Source organism: Erithacus rubecula (genome assembly GCF_903797595.1).
Source record: "Erithacus rubecula genome assembly, chromosome: 4".
Taxonomy (NCBI): Eukaryota; Metazoa; Chordata; class Aves; order Passeriformes; family Muscicapidae; genus Erithacus; species Erithacus rubecula.
The window spans coordinates 9236589-9250789 of record NC_136686.1 but is presented as its reverse complement, the minus strand read 5'-3'; the positions used below and the strand labels follow the sequence as shown (position 1 = coordinate 9250789).

Here is a 14201-nt window from a genome sequence, read left to right as displayed (position 1 = left end):
CCAGCAAGCTTGTTGAGAAGCAGCAGCGTAAGAATAAGGACATTGAAAGCTGAGGGGAATTGATTCCTGCAATGTTCTGTGTGCTGGACTTGCTCCCTGCTAGGATTTCTCACTGTGTGCTCTGTGTCTACATACAGCCAAGGAGTGGATTCGTTCCCACTGCCAAAACACTGTCAGTTTAGGAAGGATTCTTCTTAGGTCAAGATTGTTTTCATATGGTGAGAGACTGAGTTTAATGCAGCATTTTAATTGCTAGGAGAATTTGCCAGAGCTGAAGCTAAGACTGAAAATGTTTCTCCTGTAATCCCAATTTTGCACTGACTGACTTGGTTCTTCAGTAGTCCTTCCTTTTGGATGTGTATTAATGTAAAGTTTTAGCAGAAGCTTGATATGGGGAGAGTTTCAGCTGTTACCAGGTTGCTCATTTATCCAGGGACAATAGGGGTAATGTTTAAATTCCCATTTGAAATGGGGACATCTTTGTAACTCCAAATCTTCTCTGAATAGCCATGAAACCAAAACGACTGAGGAAGTAAGGGCAGTTTGACTGCAGAGAATGGTACAGCTGGTGCCTGGAGTTGTGCCTGGCTCTGTTCCAGAGGCAGTTTGGGTCTAGTTATGTGCACAGGAGAAATCTGTTACCTTAATTAGCTTTGTCAGTGCCTGCAGGAGGGCTGCCCTAGGAGCCTGCCTGGGGAGCCAAGTGGTGTGTCCAGGAGCAAGGCCCTGAAATGTCTTAAGAAGCCCCAAGCCCCAAGTTTGCTTTTCTTTACAGAGCTGTCCTTCTGTACTCAGGACATGTGAGAGCACCTGAGAAAATCCTCTGCAGCAGAGGACATCCCAGTTTTCCTTTGCTTTTCACAGAATGAATCTGTGTTGTTTCAGTCATGGCTGGAACAACTATTTGACCTCACCAATAATAATGTCAGGTAGAAAGAACAGCACAGCTAGGGAAACTGATTTTTCCATTAGCTTCAAAGCTAATTGATGGAAAACCTAAAATGCACAGGCTTTCCCAGCTCTCTCTGAAATGTTCAAGCCTAACTTACCCTATAAATGTTAAGCTTACCCTAATCTACATCCTTATAAATGTTTCAAATAATATGGCAGAATTTAAGGTGACTATCTCCTGAACACCAGGTGTCTCTCCCAAAAACAGATGATTACAAGCAATGGTGGAATAAAACTCAAACTTACTCTTGTGATTTTTACTGATGGTTTCTATCTTACAGTACAGAACTTGTGTAATGCAGTGGGCAGGACAAAAGGCAGCTTGGATGCTATTTTGAGCTCTTGAATGTTCCTCTTTGCTTTTCTGCTTCTCCCTCTAAACTGTTTGTGTTTGAAGGTGACAGTATTTTTCTGTGACTGTGCAGAATACCTGGAACACTGGGATCTTAAACCCTGTGGGAGTCTTCCCAACCTCAAGGATGTAAAATGCAGCACATATTTTTAAGAAGTAAACTACACATCTCTATTTTACTGTATAATACTTTTATATCATCCTTCTCTCTGGAATCCTGTGCTGAAGTTTAAAAACTGAAGAGTTAGAGATTAAACGACTTACAGGTTAAAGCAGCTCTGCAGCACAATAATAAACACTGGTCACTTATTAATGTGTCATGTACATTACAATGTAAATGACTGAAGTGTGCATCCTTCTGTGCACACCTGTGGGACCTTTCCTTTTATCCCCCATATTAATATTCTGAAGAGTGGACATTTTTGTTTCTGTTTTCAGGCACAATGTTGCTACAAGCAGAAGGAAGGGATAAAGGGACAGTTGACTAAAAAGGGCTGAGCAGTCTGGAGTATCATCTTGCTACCCATTTCTTGCTTTCCCTCATACCTAAAATGTATTTATTTTCTTGTGACTCTCTTAGTTTCTAATAAAATAGCTCTGGTTTTGTGCTTCATATAAGCCTTTTTTCTGAAGCTTTTTTTTTTCCCCTCTGTCTGTCAAAAGAAATCTCTTCAGAACATAATATTGCTTCAATCCTTTTCTGCTATCCCAGAAGCATTTGCATGTGGAGTACATAGAATTTTTCCCTTTGTCTCCTATATTTTTTTCTGGTGGGAATTGAGCTCCCAGTTGCATGATATGATTGTTCTCCAGAACATCATATTGAGGATAAGACTCAACAGAGCATAAGGGTACTCTGAAAGTGCACTCTACACTCACTAATGTGGAGGTGAAAAAACAGAACCAGAAATGGCTGTGGCTTGCTGTAGGCAATGAGTTACTTTTCTGAGAGTGAAGGAGGCGAAAACCCTCCCTTTTGAAAGCAAGTTTTTAACTATTTATGACTGATTTTATTAAAAAAAAAATCTTACAGCTGTATCCACCCCATAAGAAGAGCTTTTCTTCTTTTCCTTGACTCAAGCTGCTCTGGAGGATCACTGATAGCACAGAAGAGTTAGACAAGCTAGAGGCACTACTGTTTTTGCTGTCAGCAGATGTTCTGTGGGGCACCCAGGGCACAGCTCAGCCTGAACTGGAAGAATGGGCACTTAAGGACTTAGGGACATGAAATTACTGCAAGTCTCAGGTAAGGAAGGGATTGCAGTATTATAGAACCTGTCAGTTTTCAGCTGAAATCTGTAATACTTATCTGAGAACAGTAATATCTTAATGGTACAGAGGAGAAAGGTGATGGCCCCCATTCACAGATAGTTTTCACACTGATACTGTAAGAGTTAAGTTTCTTAGATTTAGGCTGTTGTGGCTGCAAGTTTAGCAATAGATCATAAATATATACATTATGGATTTAAGCATCTGACCCTATCCTTGATGCATGATTAAATCATGACTTAAATAAAAAATGCATTCTTTGCAGCATTATAAATTAAGGAGTGAGGGGTATTGTTTTACCATATTGCTGCCTCAAACTGCAAATCTTACTTTTTGAAATAGGGAGGAGACCTTGTGTATTCTCTTGTCTTCAAAAACAAAAAATAAGTTGGATTTCCAGTAAAAATCCCAAGTATTAAATAACTTATTCTATGAACTGTGTATGCCTCTGTAATTGAAGATAACAGAATACTCAGCAATGCTTGGCAAAACTCTAGGCTAAGAAAACTGAAACACATTTTCTAGCTGAAACGATGGTGTAATGTTTGGGTCAATAAAGATAATTTTTGTAATCTAAATTAGATTAAGCTACCTGCATGTAAATTCTGTATCAAAAAAACTACATGCAATTACGTAGCACTAACAATTTTAGTATATTCCCAGATTTTCTGGAGAAATTATATTTGGAATGTAGTGCTGTGAGGTCTTGAAGTTTGAATTGCCTTCTTGGCAACACTTGAGACTGTAAAGTGAACACAAGCAGAATTTTAATGGCTGTATTTTCAGCTTGAAGAAAGGCATCAAGAAGTACAGACCTATTTCTTTACCAAGTGTTTCTGAGTTTAGGTTTAGCCTTTCTTTGGCAGAAAACATCATTTTGACCATTTCACACAAAAAGACCATTTCATAAGTCACTTGTGTATTCCTGCATTACGTGGGATGTTTATTCATTTGGTAGCAAATAGATAATAGATCTTAGATATATAAGCACAAAGATAACTATAACAGGATTATTATTTAAAAAAAAAAAATTCTTCGCCACATGTCTTGGCACAGACGTGCCAACACTGCAGCTGCACTGAACCTGGGGGAAAGTGTTATAGTGTTTGTCAGGCATTCATCTGCATCAGATTATGAACCAAAATACCTCAAACAGTGGGAGCTGTGAGTGGGTGCTTCCTATCTAAAGAGATAGGGAGTTGTGCTTCATCTGCTGAGAATTAAATCATAACCAAAATATTCTGAACTAAGTCATCACTGGTTCTGTGAGAGAAGCAAGCTGGTGTATGGGGTGCATTTTTGAAATCCTGTTTGTTCCAGAGACAGGGTGGTGTTTCACAGATTACCTCTGACAGGAGCACATTTTATGAGCTGTCTGGACGTGGCTGTTCTTGTCCTTACGGGTTTGTAGTGACCCCTCCTGTAGCTGCAGCGCCCGGCTGTGAGGGCAGCAGTGCAACAGCACAGGCAGAGGAGAGAGGAACAGAGGACAACAGGAATCAGCCAGACCCCCAACGCTGCAGCTTCCCAGGCAGCTGCCTCGTTATCTGATGTGGAATTCCTCCCACTGGAGCCTTTGGTTTCGTTGAGGTGTTGCTTGCTGCTGTTCAGGAGAGGAGGGGTGGACATGTGGGAGAACACCTTGGCAGGCTTGGGGCTCAAAGCTGAGTGTGCAGTCTTGTCTGAGCTGGTGACTGACCTGCTGCTTGTCCTCTTAGCAAAAGCAATGTCTGCTGGGGAAGTTTCTGCCCTGGAATAGGCAGTACCTTCAGTTCTCTGCACTGTCAGACTCCAGCTGGGGGTGTTTGCTGGTAAGCCGTGGCTCGTGGCAGCAGGTGGAGCTCGGAGCAGAGGAGAATCTGACGTGGTGGCATTGTGATGTTGGCATCTTCCCCACTCAGGGGTCTTGGTGCTCAGCTGCCTCTCAGGTTTATTCACTGAGGAGTGAGCATTTGACTCTTGGGATTTCAGTTTCTCAAAAATAAGAAGATCTGGATCAATCCCTATTAAATTAGGACAATGTTAGTTTACTGATAAAAGCTTGTCTGCACATCCACAAAAAGGATCCATGGAGACAGAGACAGGACAGGGAGTCCAAATAATGCCCATTTGGATGGGAGCTCTCACTACCTCAGGTTATGGGACACCTTATGGGATGCAAGGGATTTGCATTTTGGGATTGATTGCACATGACTTACTGTGGGATGCTAAGGGAAGGAACCAAAGGTGAGGAAAGGGTGGGATCTAGGCTACTGAGGGTAGGGAAATCCAGGAAAGCTCTGTGTGTGTGACAGTCTGCACCAGAAACTGGAGGGAGGCTGCACCCTGGGCTCAAATATCCCTGTTGAGACTGGGGTCCAGACAGGGCAGCCTGAGGTCCAGACTGGGCAGACTGAGAGCATCTCAGCCCAGCTGCTGGGGGATTTTGCACTGTGTGTGTGTGTATATATATATATATATATATGTATTTATATATTTTCACTAACACAAAAAGCAGGATGAGGCTGTTGTTGGTGATCCCTGTGTTGGCGTGTTTGCTTTATGTGTTTTTCTGTGTTACCTGTGTGCTCATGGTGCATGTGCCTAATGAAAATAAATGTTCATCCTTGTTACTGGTTGGGTCTGGGGACATGAGCAGTGGCAGCCTCCTCTCTCAGTCCTTCAGAGCTGGGAGGGAATTTTGGCCAAGCATGCGGTACTCAGCATGGAGAGCAGGGTGTATCTTCAAGCTCCTTTCTCACTGAGTGGAAGAAAGGGGGAAGTATTTTCAGAAGTAGGTGTATTAATGAAAAAGGAAATAAATAAGTCTTCATCTTTTTTAGGGTTAAGTGTTACTCCAGGAGATCATTTAGCACGACAGCTGACCTGGTATCATTTTAACATTTCCTAAAGCTGCTCTGTTTTCAGCCTTTATGAAGTGCTTAATTACCTGTTGTGATGTTGTACAAAATGACATCAACTCCAGCCTTTAGAATGCAGCTTTCCAGAGCTGGGCAAGACATGTGCAGGCAGTTCCTGTTCTTATGAATGGCTCCATGGTAGAACACTGCTAGATTGCAGGAGACTGGAACCCATAAAGAACAAAGTTGAGCTTTTCAGCAGAATGACCATTGCACTTAGCATGTTATGATGGTATTTAACATCAGAAGTTCATTATGTTTGCCCAGATCCTGTGGGAAGAGAGACCAGGTCCTATGGTTCTCTCATTATCATGTAAACTAATTGAGGATACAGTCAAAAGAGAACTTATATTCTTATTTTACATCTGGACTAGAATAGCCATATGAGTTCTACTTCTGCAGCCCATTAAATAACTGATTTAAAGCCCTTTGAAATGCCCTCTAATATCTCTGTTTTAGTTAAGATAGTAACAAATTTTGTTTGACTATGTATGATTATAAAAAGGAGATTTCAAGTTACCGTTTATTATCTCTAAGTATCCAGTCCCATATGGAGGAATGTGGGAAAAAGTTTGTTGTCAAGATAGGAACAACCTTGATGAAATGTATGTAATTTTTCTCACTTCACATTTAAGACAGAATTTGACTCTTCCCAGGATTGCTGCTGGAAGTTGCTTATGTCACTGTCAGGTTGTGAAGGTTATAATTTTGCTCATAATTCAGAATATCATCAAAATTTATATTGACCTCACTTTCATCCTCCAAAACCGTACCCAAACCCCTTTCCAGTCTGGAGAGTTTTGAAAATTTAGGCACCACACACATGCAATTCATATATCCTTCTAAAATACACTCTAAAAGTACCAGTGCAGTGTGATTCAGAGAAACTACAAGGCTTAGGACAGGCAATGATTTTGTTTATTTTTACTCCGCCTGAGTTTACCAGGCTAGAGAAAAGGGGTGGCCAGCTGAATAATTGCTATTATTTATTGCTATAACTTTAGTGTTACCTGGCTTGCATGGTGTAAACACAGAGTAAGAGAGTGCTTTATCCAAGGAATTAATATTCTTGTATTTCATAGGAGGACAAACTGTGTGTCCCCTCCATTCCCCCTCTCACCATGTCCTAGTCTGATGCCATACTCCATGAAGAGAATGCTGTTGGAATCACTGCCACTGGTTGTTCTTTACAGTAAATGAGAATAAATATTGAAAAGTTTCTCTCTTAATGTTGGTATTACCTACAAGCTTTGTACAGAGATCTAAAATTTCTAAGATTTGAATGTGTTCCTATTGCAGTCTTCTAAAAAAAAATACTAATTATCAATTTCTTTTCTATGGGGCAACAGTTAAAATGTGAGTCTGCTTTCCTGCCTCAAAAAAAAATTTATAGATCCTCCTTCCAGCCCCTTCATTTCTTCTTCAAGTGAAGGACTGTTCATATAAACATTACCCAAAATGGGGTTTAGTGTGTGCCACATCTTGCCAGCGAGCACTGACCGTTCCTCAGAAGGCAGCAGGCTCTGCTGCACTGCTGGGGGGAGGTTTCTGCATAACCCTTCAGCAGCTGGGCTCCCCTCCTCTGGGATTCCCGCAGGTCCACCAGCAGGCTCGGGAAGCGCCGGATCCAGCAGTTCTTGTAGAAGGCAGTGGGAGAGCAGAGGCCCTGGCACTGCCCAGGCAGAGCCAGAAGCAGCAGCACTCGTGCCACTGCTGCCAGCAGAGCCATGGCAGGGCCTCAGGGAGCCCCCCTGTGCCCCAGGGGTGCACCAGCAGAGCAGAGCCCATCCCTGCAGGGATGAGGATGCTGCCAGCTCTGCCAGGGGCGTGAGCCAGGGCAGGGTCTCCTCCAGACAGCGCCCATGGTGCTGCTGGGGCAGCTGCTGAAAGAAAGCAGGCATTCAATCAGCTGCAGAAGACTGCAAGAGTTATTGCTGCTGTTCTCTAACTTAATTATTTTGAGATGGGTTTTGGGGGCACAAAAGGGACAGGATGTTTTTAGTTATTCAGAGACCTTGTTTCTGTGGTCCCCTCTTTGTGTCTCTTGTCCTCAGACCAAACCACACAGGCAGCCTTGAGATTTGGTGAACAGCAGCGAGCTCAGCATATTGTTCCAGTTCGTTTTGTTCAGGAACACTGTTACACTCAGCACAGAGAAGCAGCTCTATCTAGGATCTGAACACTTTGAGTTATCTGGTGATTGCACAAATTTGCCTTCTTTGCTAACAAATGAATTTCTAGCCAGAGGTGGAGGTGGAGATCTGTTCCCTTTCCTACACTGTTTTGATTGCAAGAATAATACAATTTTATTTGCAAAGATCTAGAACCAGATGAACCCTCTTTGACTGGAGAGGGCTGGAACCTCCACTCTAGCTAATAGCATGTTCTCCCCTTAATAAAATTTAAGAATACTGAGCAGTCCATACAAGGTTTTCTGCTAGGAAAAAGCCTGTCAGGAAGAAAACACAGCTGACATACAAGGAGATGATTTTTCAAGCACCTTGAAAAATTGGAAACCTGAAACTCCCATGTTTTGTTTCCCAATAGGACCAAGCCTGATCCCCACGTTCCACATTACACTCTTCATACAGAAAGACTTTAAAATATTACAATACATGATTTGATTGAAACCCAGTGGACTATATAGTGAGATTGAGAGAGGTAGGAGTATAGTCTGCAATAAAAATTGTGTGTTCAATATATAAGACTATTTTACACTGTGTTTTTGCTCTTCAAGATTAGAATCAAGGAAATTTCCTCCTTTCCACATGAAGTACAGATGAGTACATGGAGTAGGAAGAACCTCAAGCTCATTTTAACTTTTTAGTCATTACGGATGATGTTTGTTTTTGCAGAACTAGGCCCCCAGTTTGGAAATGAACTGGCAGGTGTAATAATTTGTTCCTTACACAGCTCACTGGAAGATAAAAAAGCACAGAGCAGGTTAACCCTTGTTGATCCAACAGCAAGGCCAAGGCATTATTTTATTCTTTGGAACTATAATTAGGAAGATTCCAAATAAATGTCTGTTGTGGGGAATACAAGAATTAAGCAATTAAAAATTAAGAATTAAGCTGTTAGAAAGAGGGTAAGTGGGTAATTCTTCAAACCTCTATCCTGAAAAGCAGCTCTTGCCACTTGCATTGTTTTATTTAGCTTTGGTAGTTTGATATTTTCATCTCTGTGATAATCAGCACTTAAAACCTTAAACACATTTTAAAATACTTGACAGCTTGCACTCAGTGGATTGCACAGGGAAGCTTTTACACATTTCTCCACATTGCCACAAGTGCTATTGACTGTGTATATTTGTTTCAGCTTTCCAAATATCCCAAGGTATCACTTGATTTGGAACACACTCCAAATTTTGAAAGATATGCCTGTATTTTGGCATTACATTCTATATTTAGTATGAATTTCAGATCTGTTTTGTTCTGTAAGATTTTCATGCAAAAGTGTTGATTTCTGATTGGTTTCTTCACTCCTACTCTTCCCGTATCTCCAAGAAGAGAAACTTGGGACGCTCTGAGTAACTTGGGAAAGCACTTAAAAAGGAGATTAAAAGTATCCTTTCCTCCTCCTCTGAATAAATTTTAAGGACAGAAAAAGCTGCAGGAAAACTTTCTTTCTAATGAAAGATAAAGTGATTGAAACAAGTAAATAAATGGCTGCTTTCAGCAATTTCCATTAAAAACAGGAAACTTATATTAAATTTCACTGACTTCTGCCAGCTTCCCCTTAATTTAACTTTGACTTTTCAATAGGAAGTGTAAATTAGTGCTTAAATTTTAATTCACAGACATTCTGCAAGAAGGAAATCCACAAGTCTTACCTGCACACCAGCGGCTGATTTTCCATGTGCTCAGCAAAGAGGGACCAGGAGGCTGTCACTGATACAGGGGAGTCTGCAGCCAGTACCAGACCAGCATGTTATTTAGGAACTCCTTTCATCCAACTCCTCACATTTCCCCTGGAAAACAAAAAGGCAGGGGGGCCTGTTTCCTGTGAGAATATGAATGTTTTTGCAGGCCTGTCAGTAAAAAAGATATAAATGGACCTGCCTGGCTGGAAGTGATCTTTTTCATGATCCTTCTTATAATCAGAAACAGTCCCTGAAGTTTCCCACCTGGGCTAGCAGTGAGAATGGCACAACCCAGGAGCTTCCCAGCACAAAAGATTCATCATCAGGCATTAACTCTTTTTTTGCCAAACAGAAACAAAAGCAGACACTTTTTCCATATGAAGTAACAGACGTGTCTTGATTTTTGGAAGTATATTTAGCTTTTATGGAATATGTGGTTCTATCACTCAAAAAATGTAAAGATCAGAAGGAATCTATTTAGTTGTAGAGTTGTGGAATGGTTTGGGTTGGAAGGGACCTCAAAGCTCACCTGTTTCCACCCTCCTGCCATGGGCAGGGACACCTTCCACTATCCCAGGTTGCTCAGAGCCCCATCCAGCCTGGCCTTGGACACTGCCAGGGATGGGGCAGCCACAGCTGCTCTGGGAAACCTGTGCCAGGGCCTCAGCACCCTCACAGAGAACAATTTCTTCCCAATATCCAATCTAACCCTGATCTGTGTCAGAATGAAGCTATTTCCCCCTTTTCTGCACTGTCTCATCTCAAGAGTCTCTCCGCCTCTCCTGTAGGCTGGGTTACACTGAGTCCTTCTCTTCTCCAGGTACCATGTGACAGAGCAGTTGGAAGGTGACAAGCTGAGAAGTGAGACCCAAGCAATATCCCAGGTGAGGTATGAACCTGCCCAAGTCTTCCTGTGAATGTCAGTAATAAATTTAATGAAATGTGCATAATATAATATATATTATAATATAATAATCCCATGTGACAACAGCATGAAGTTCCCTGCCTGTGTTGTGCTTCGCATAAGTAAACTGAATTTCAGGCCTGTGTTAAAATCATCTTTATCTCATTTTCTCTGAGATATGCCCATGTATTTTCCACTTATTATAGTAGTGTTAAGGTAAAGGCTTTAGGTAAGATAAGTATATTGATAATTTCAGAATATGTCATTGTAACACTGTGAAGGTATAAAAGTTATAAAAGACTAATAGTAATGAATTATGAAATAATGAAATGTAAAAAAACAAACCAAGTCTTTGACATTATTCAAATAATGTGCTTGCTTTCTTTCTCCTTTAAAATTTTCCTTGAAATCAAAACACTCTTGCAAAATATCTAAAGTCCAACAAAACAGTGTTTTTTTGAGAGAACCGTTTTGTCAAAAACAGCTATTAGTGGTCAGGTTTTGGTTTGGAGCAATGTATCACATTTTTAATGAATCTGACCTACTTCGAGTTTAGGAACAATTGGATCCAAAGATTCTGGTTTCAGTCTCATCCCAACAACATGGTAAAAGAGATGAAATATTACTGTTTCTCTTCCTGGGGTTTCATGCAAACTATTTTTTAAACCTTTGTTTCCAAGGGTTGCAAGGCCCTGAGATTGTCTAGGAGTTTGGCTTCAGACTAATTGTGGGCAAACCTCTGCACCAAAGCTGGGATCTGTGTGTTCAAGCAAAGAGCAACACAAGTCTTAGCCAGATTAGATTTATACAAATATATATCTAGAGGCATTGCAGATTAACTTGAGCCAAGTTTTATGACAAAAGACACAATGTTTAGCAAACACTAACGAACAGATGCTGATTTATGGCAGAACTGAAACTAGGCAAAGGGGATGGAGTTCCAATCTTGTGGTGAATTTTACAGAGCTGGATACTGAGTGGAAGTCTTCCATGTGGATTACCATTCATCTTACCTAGTTATTATGTACTAAAATTCATCTCTGCCTGTCTGCACCAGGATTAAAAATATCTGCTGTTTTAAAAGCACCCAGTTGAGTCTCCTCCAGGCACAGCTGCACAAGAAATTCCTGGCTGTGGATGCACAATGCATTTGTGCAGAGCAAAAATCCCCTAACAGGGGGTACAGCAGCAGGCAGAGCACTCCAGTAGACCTCCATTCACATTTTGTCAGGCAACATTCATTTCACCTGAGGAAGTTTCAAGGAAATTCCTTACTGTGGGTCTGTGGTGTAAAAAATGGACCAGGTTGGAAGGCCATTTCAAGGATTTGCACTCTTCCACCTCCACTTTGTTGTCTGGTGCCTGGACTTCCTCATGATCCACAGAGAATGCCCACAACACACAGACTCTTGGGGCAACCTTTTTGCTGCCCAGAGAGAGCTTTGGAGCACACACTTTAATGTTAATCACTCAGATGTGACTAATAAGTACTTGATAATAAACAATCTGCTTGCAAAAAAACATGGCACTCCAAGAATCTTTTTAGTAGTGCTGCAACATACCTTTATTGCAAGGAATAAATAAGCAGTACATTAAAAGCAGAAAAAATAAACAGAAAATATTATGGAATAACATCTAAGCAAGTCCGTTAGAAATAAGTGCTTTTTTTCTTTCTTTCCTTTTTTTTTTTTTTTTTTTTTTTTTTTTTTTTTTTTTTTTTAATGGCATTGATAATGGCACTGGGTAAGAAGTGCTTTGTTTGGCTGCAAATCTGAAAAGAGAAATTACCTTTATTTAGCAGGTCATCCTTCACAAGTGCTAGAGTTCAGCTGAAGTAAAATTATGCTTTGGTCAGTTCCTCTCAGAAATGCCAAGATCCTTTAGAACATAGACATTTTTTAATGCTGAAATACTGCAGGATAATTCCTATGTTTCATTGATGCTTACTTTGTATCCTGTGACAGGGAAAATACTGAACAATGGCAGCAGTTGGCAAATCCTTTCCAAAAGACCAATTCCTGTCTTGAGTAATTCCACTATTACTCAATGCACAGTTCCCTGGCAGTGCAGTACAATTCCCTTGGTCTCAGAGGAGAGAATAGGGCACTTTATATTTTATATTAGATAGCATGGATACTTTAAATATCCCAGATTTAGTTCCAGTTAACACTTTAGACTAATAAGGCTGAAAAAAATTCAGTTTTTCCACTCTTTTTTCACTCAGTCTGGTCCATTCCTCAGAGTGTTCCATGTTACTCTCTGGTTCTCAAGTATTATCCAGTGTCTCTCTGGCTTTACTTTTCTTCTCTTTATAGCAGTAACTCCTCCTGTAATTTCTTGCTTTTGCTATGTTGGGAAAGTCAGAGAGCTACAGAAATGTTTACCCAGGCAAAAAAAAAGGCTCAAATTCTCTGTCATGGCTGAATGGTCTGTTACAATGCAGTTGCTGTATTAAAAAAGCTTCTTCCATTTCCATGTCTTTTCAAAAGAAAAGAGTGATCTCTCTTCAGCCTTGGAAGTAATTCAGACATTAACTACAAGGAAATAGTTCAGGCACCAGACACCGGGGAAAATTATGTAGCAAAAATGGCCAATGCAACCCTGGAGCAAGAGAGCCTTTACTGACACTCCCTGGTGTGTGCACAGACCCTTTGTTGGCACTTGAGAACCTTTTTTCTTGGTATCATTTTGTCTCTCAGGTACTGTAAAGAGAGGCCTGAACTGTCTAAAGCAGCTTGAAGACTTTGCCCCAGGAGGCAAAGTCTAGAAGACAGGTATTGAAATGCTGAGCAGTGTTACCCTCATCTTCCTCTCTGAGTGTCTTGGTTCTTCAGGACATGTTCTTTTATCATAAACTCATTTCACATCTCCCATGATTGTTTTCATGTTTGATGCTTCACCGTGTTCTTGAAGGATGATAGCTAGTCCTTCATATTTGTTTCAAAGCCTATACAAATCTTTTGTGGCTCTGAACTACACATTTTGGCTTTGTAGCTCTATAGAGTTCCAACTCTGGAAAATGCAGTTCTTATTCACTTAAGGTACAACCAAGATGACTGCTGGTGAAACAGCAAAGCCTTTTCATTGATTCCAGCATAATAGCATATATTATTGATCTTAGAATAAACCAGTATTGCAGTGGAGTGGAAGACAGACAAAATTATCTCCACAAAAGTGGAATAAAAGAGTAGCCCTTGCCTTGGTGCATTTGCAGTGTAAGTACTCTAAAAGCACATCACACAGGCTGACTGATGATTGTAGTAAAAAACAAGGGATCTTCTCTGCCAGCACACTCTGGCTTAGCACAACTGCCCAGCCCTGAGCCTGGAAAAAGCACAGAGACATGACAATCAGCCCAGTAAAAACAACTTGGGTAAAAAACTGATTTTTTATAAAAGTAGCCACTCAGTACTGCTGACTCCTTGGGCATGAGAGAGTTCCTGGGAAAAGCTATGGGAGCTAGTGCCCTCAGAAGTTTGCTGGCAGGAATAAAACACTAGTGCATTCCAGAAGTGATCCAGCTCATTTACAAACCTCATGGACTGTGAGGAACAAGGACTGGAAATCCCAGGCAGAGTGGCAGGCATAGGCTCATCTGGCAACATACAGCCAGAGAAGCCTAGGCTGTGGTGTCAACACTTTGAGGCTGAATTTACCATATCTGACTACATGGCAAAAAGGCATTCACCAATTAGAAGCTAACTTACAAATCCATGAAACAGAAGAGATTCCAAGGCAGATGTCTAAAGATGGCAATCTTGCTGTATTCCAACAGGACAGCTTGCTGGCCATGCCAAACACGAGATCTCTGTTTTCCTTGGGAGTAATAATGATTACAATTGCTTGGAGTGTCTGCCTGTGGGAATTAAAGGACAAGAAGGAATTAAGGGTTGGACTCTTACTAAGGTGGCGAGACACTTGTGTGCGATAATCTTTTAAAGGCTGAACCTGAAGCAAAGAAAA

General features: G+C 41.0%; 1 protein-coding gene across 2 annotated transcripts; it reads right to left on the bottom strand.

Moving 5' to 3' along the window:
- Window positions 1-3675: 3675 nt before the first annotated feature.
- MANSC4 (MANSC domain containing 4) lies at window positions 3676-9400 on the bottom strand. Of its 2 annotated transcripts, none has more exons than XM_079305148.1 (4): window positions 9305-9400; window positions 6973-7352; window positions 5502-5636; window positions 3676-4575 (listed from the first exon to the last, which is right to left on the bottom strand). In XM_079305148.1, the coding sequence occupies exons 2-4, from the start codon at window positions 7199-7201 to the stop codon at window positions 3908-3910; spliced, it is 1032 nt and encodes a 343-aa protein (XP_079161274.1). In that variant the 5' UTR covers window positions 7202-7352; window positions 9305-9400; the 3' UTR covers window positions 3676-3907. The 2 variants fall into 2 exon arrangements, with proteins under 2 accessions (XP_079161274.1, XP_079161275.1); XM_079305149.1 differs by having other exon boundaries at window positions 6973-7355; window positions 9305-9399.
- Window positions 9401-14201: the final 4801 nt, after the last annotated feature.

Coding starts and splice junctions, on each gene's coding strand:
- MANSC4 (XM_079305148.1), bottom strand. CDS start 7,201: ATGGCTCTGCTGGCAGCAGTGGCACGAGTGCTGCTGCTTCTGGCTCTG. Junction 5,637..6,972: donor CTGCTGCCTTCTGAGGAACG/GTCAGTGCTCGC, acceptor TATGGGTTCCAG/TCTCCTGCAATCTAGCAGTG. Junction 4,576..5,501: donor TTTGTACAACATCACAACAG/GTAATTAAGCAC, acceptor CTAATTTAATAG/GGATTGATCCAGATCTTCTT.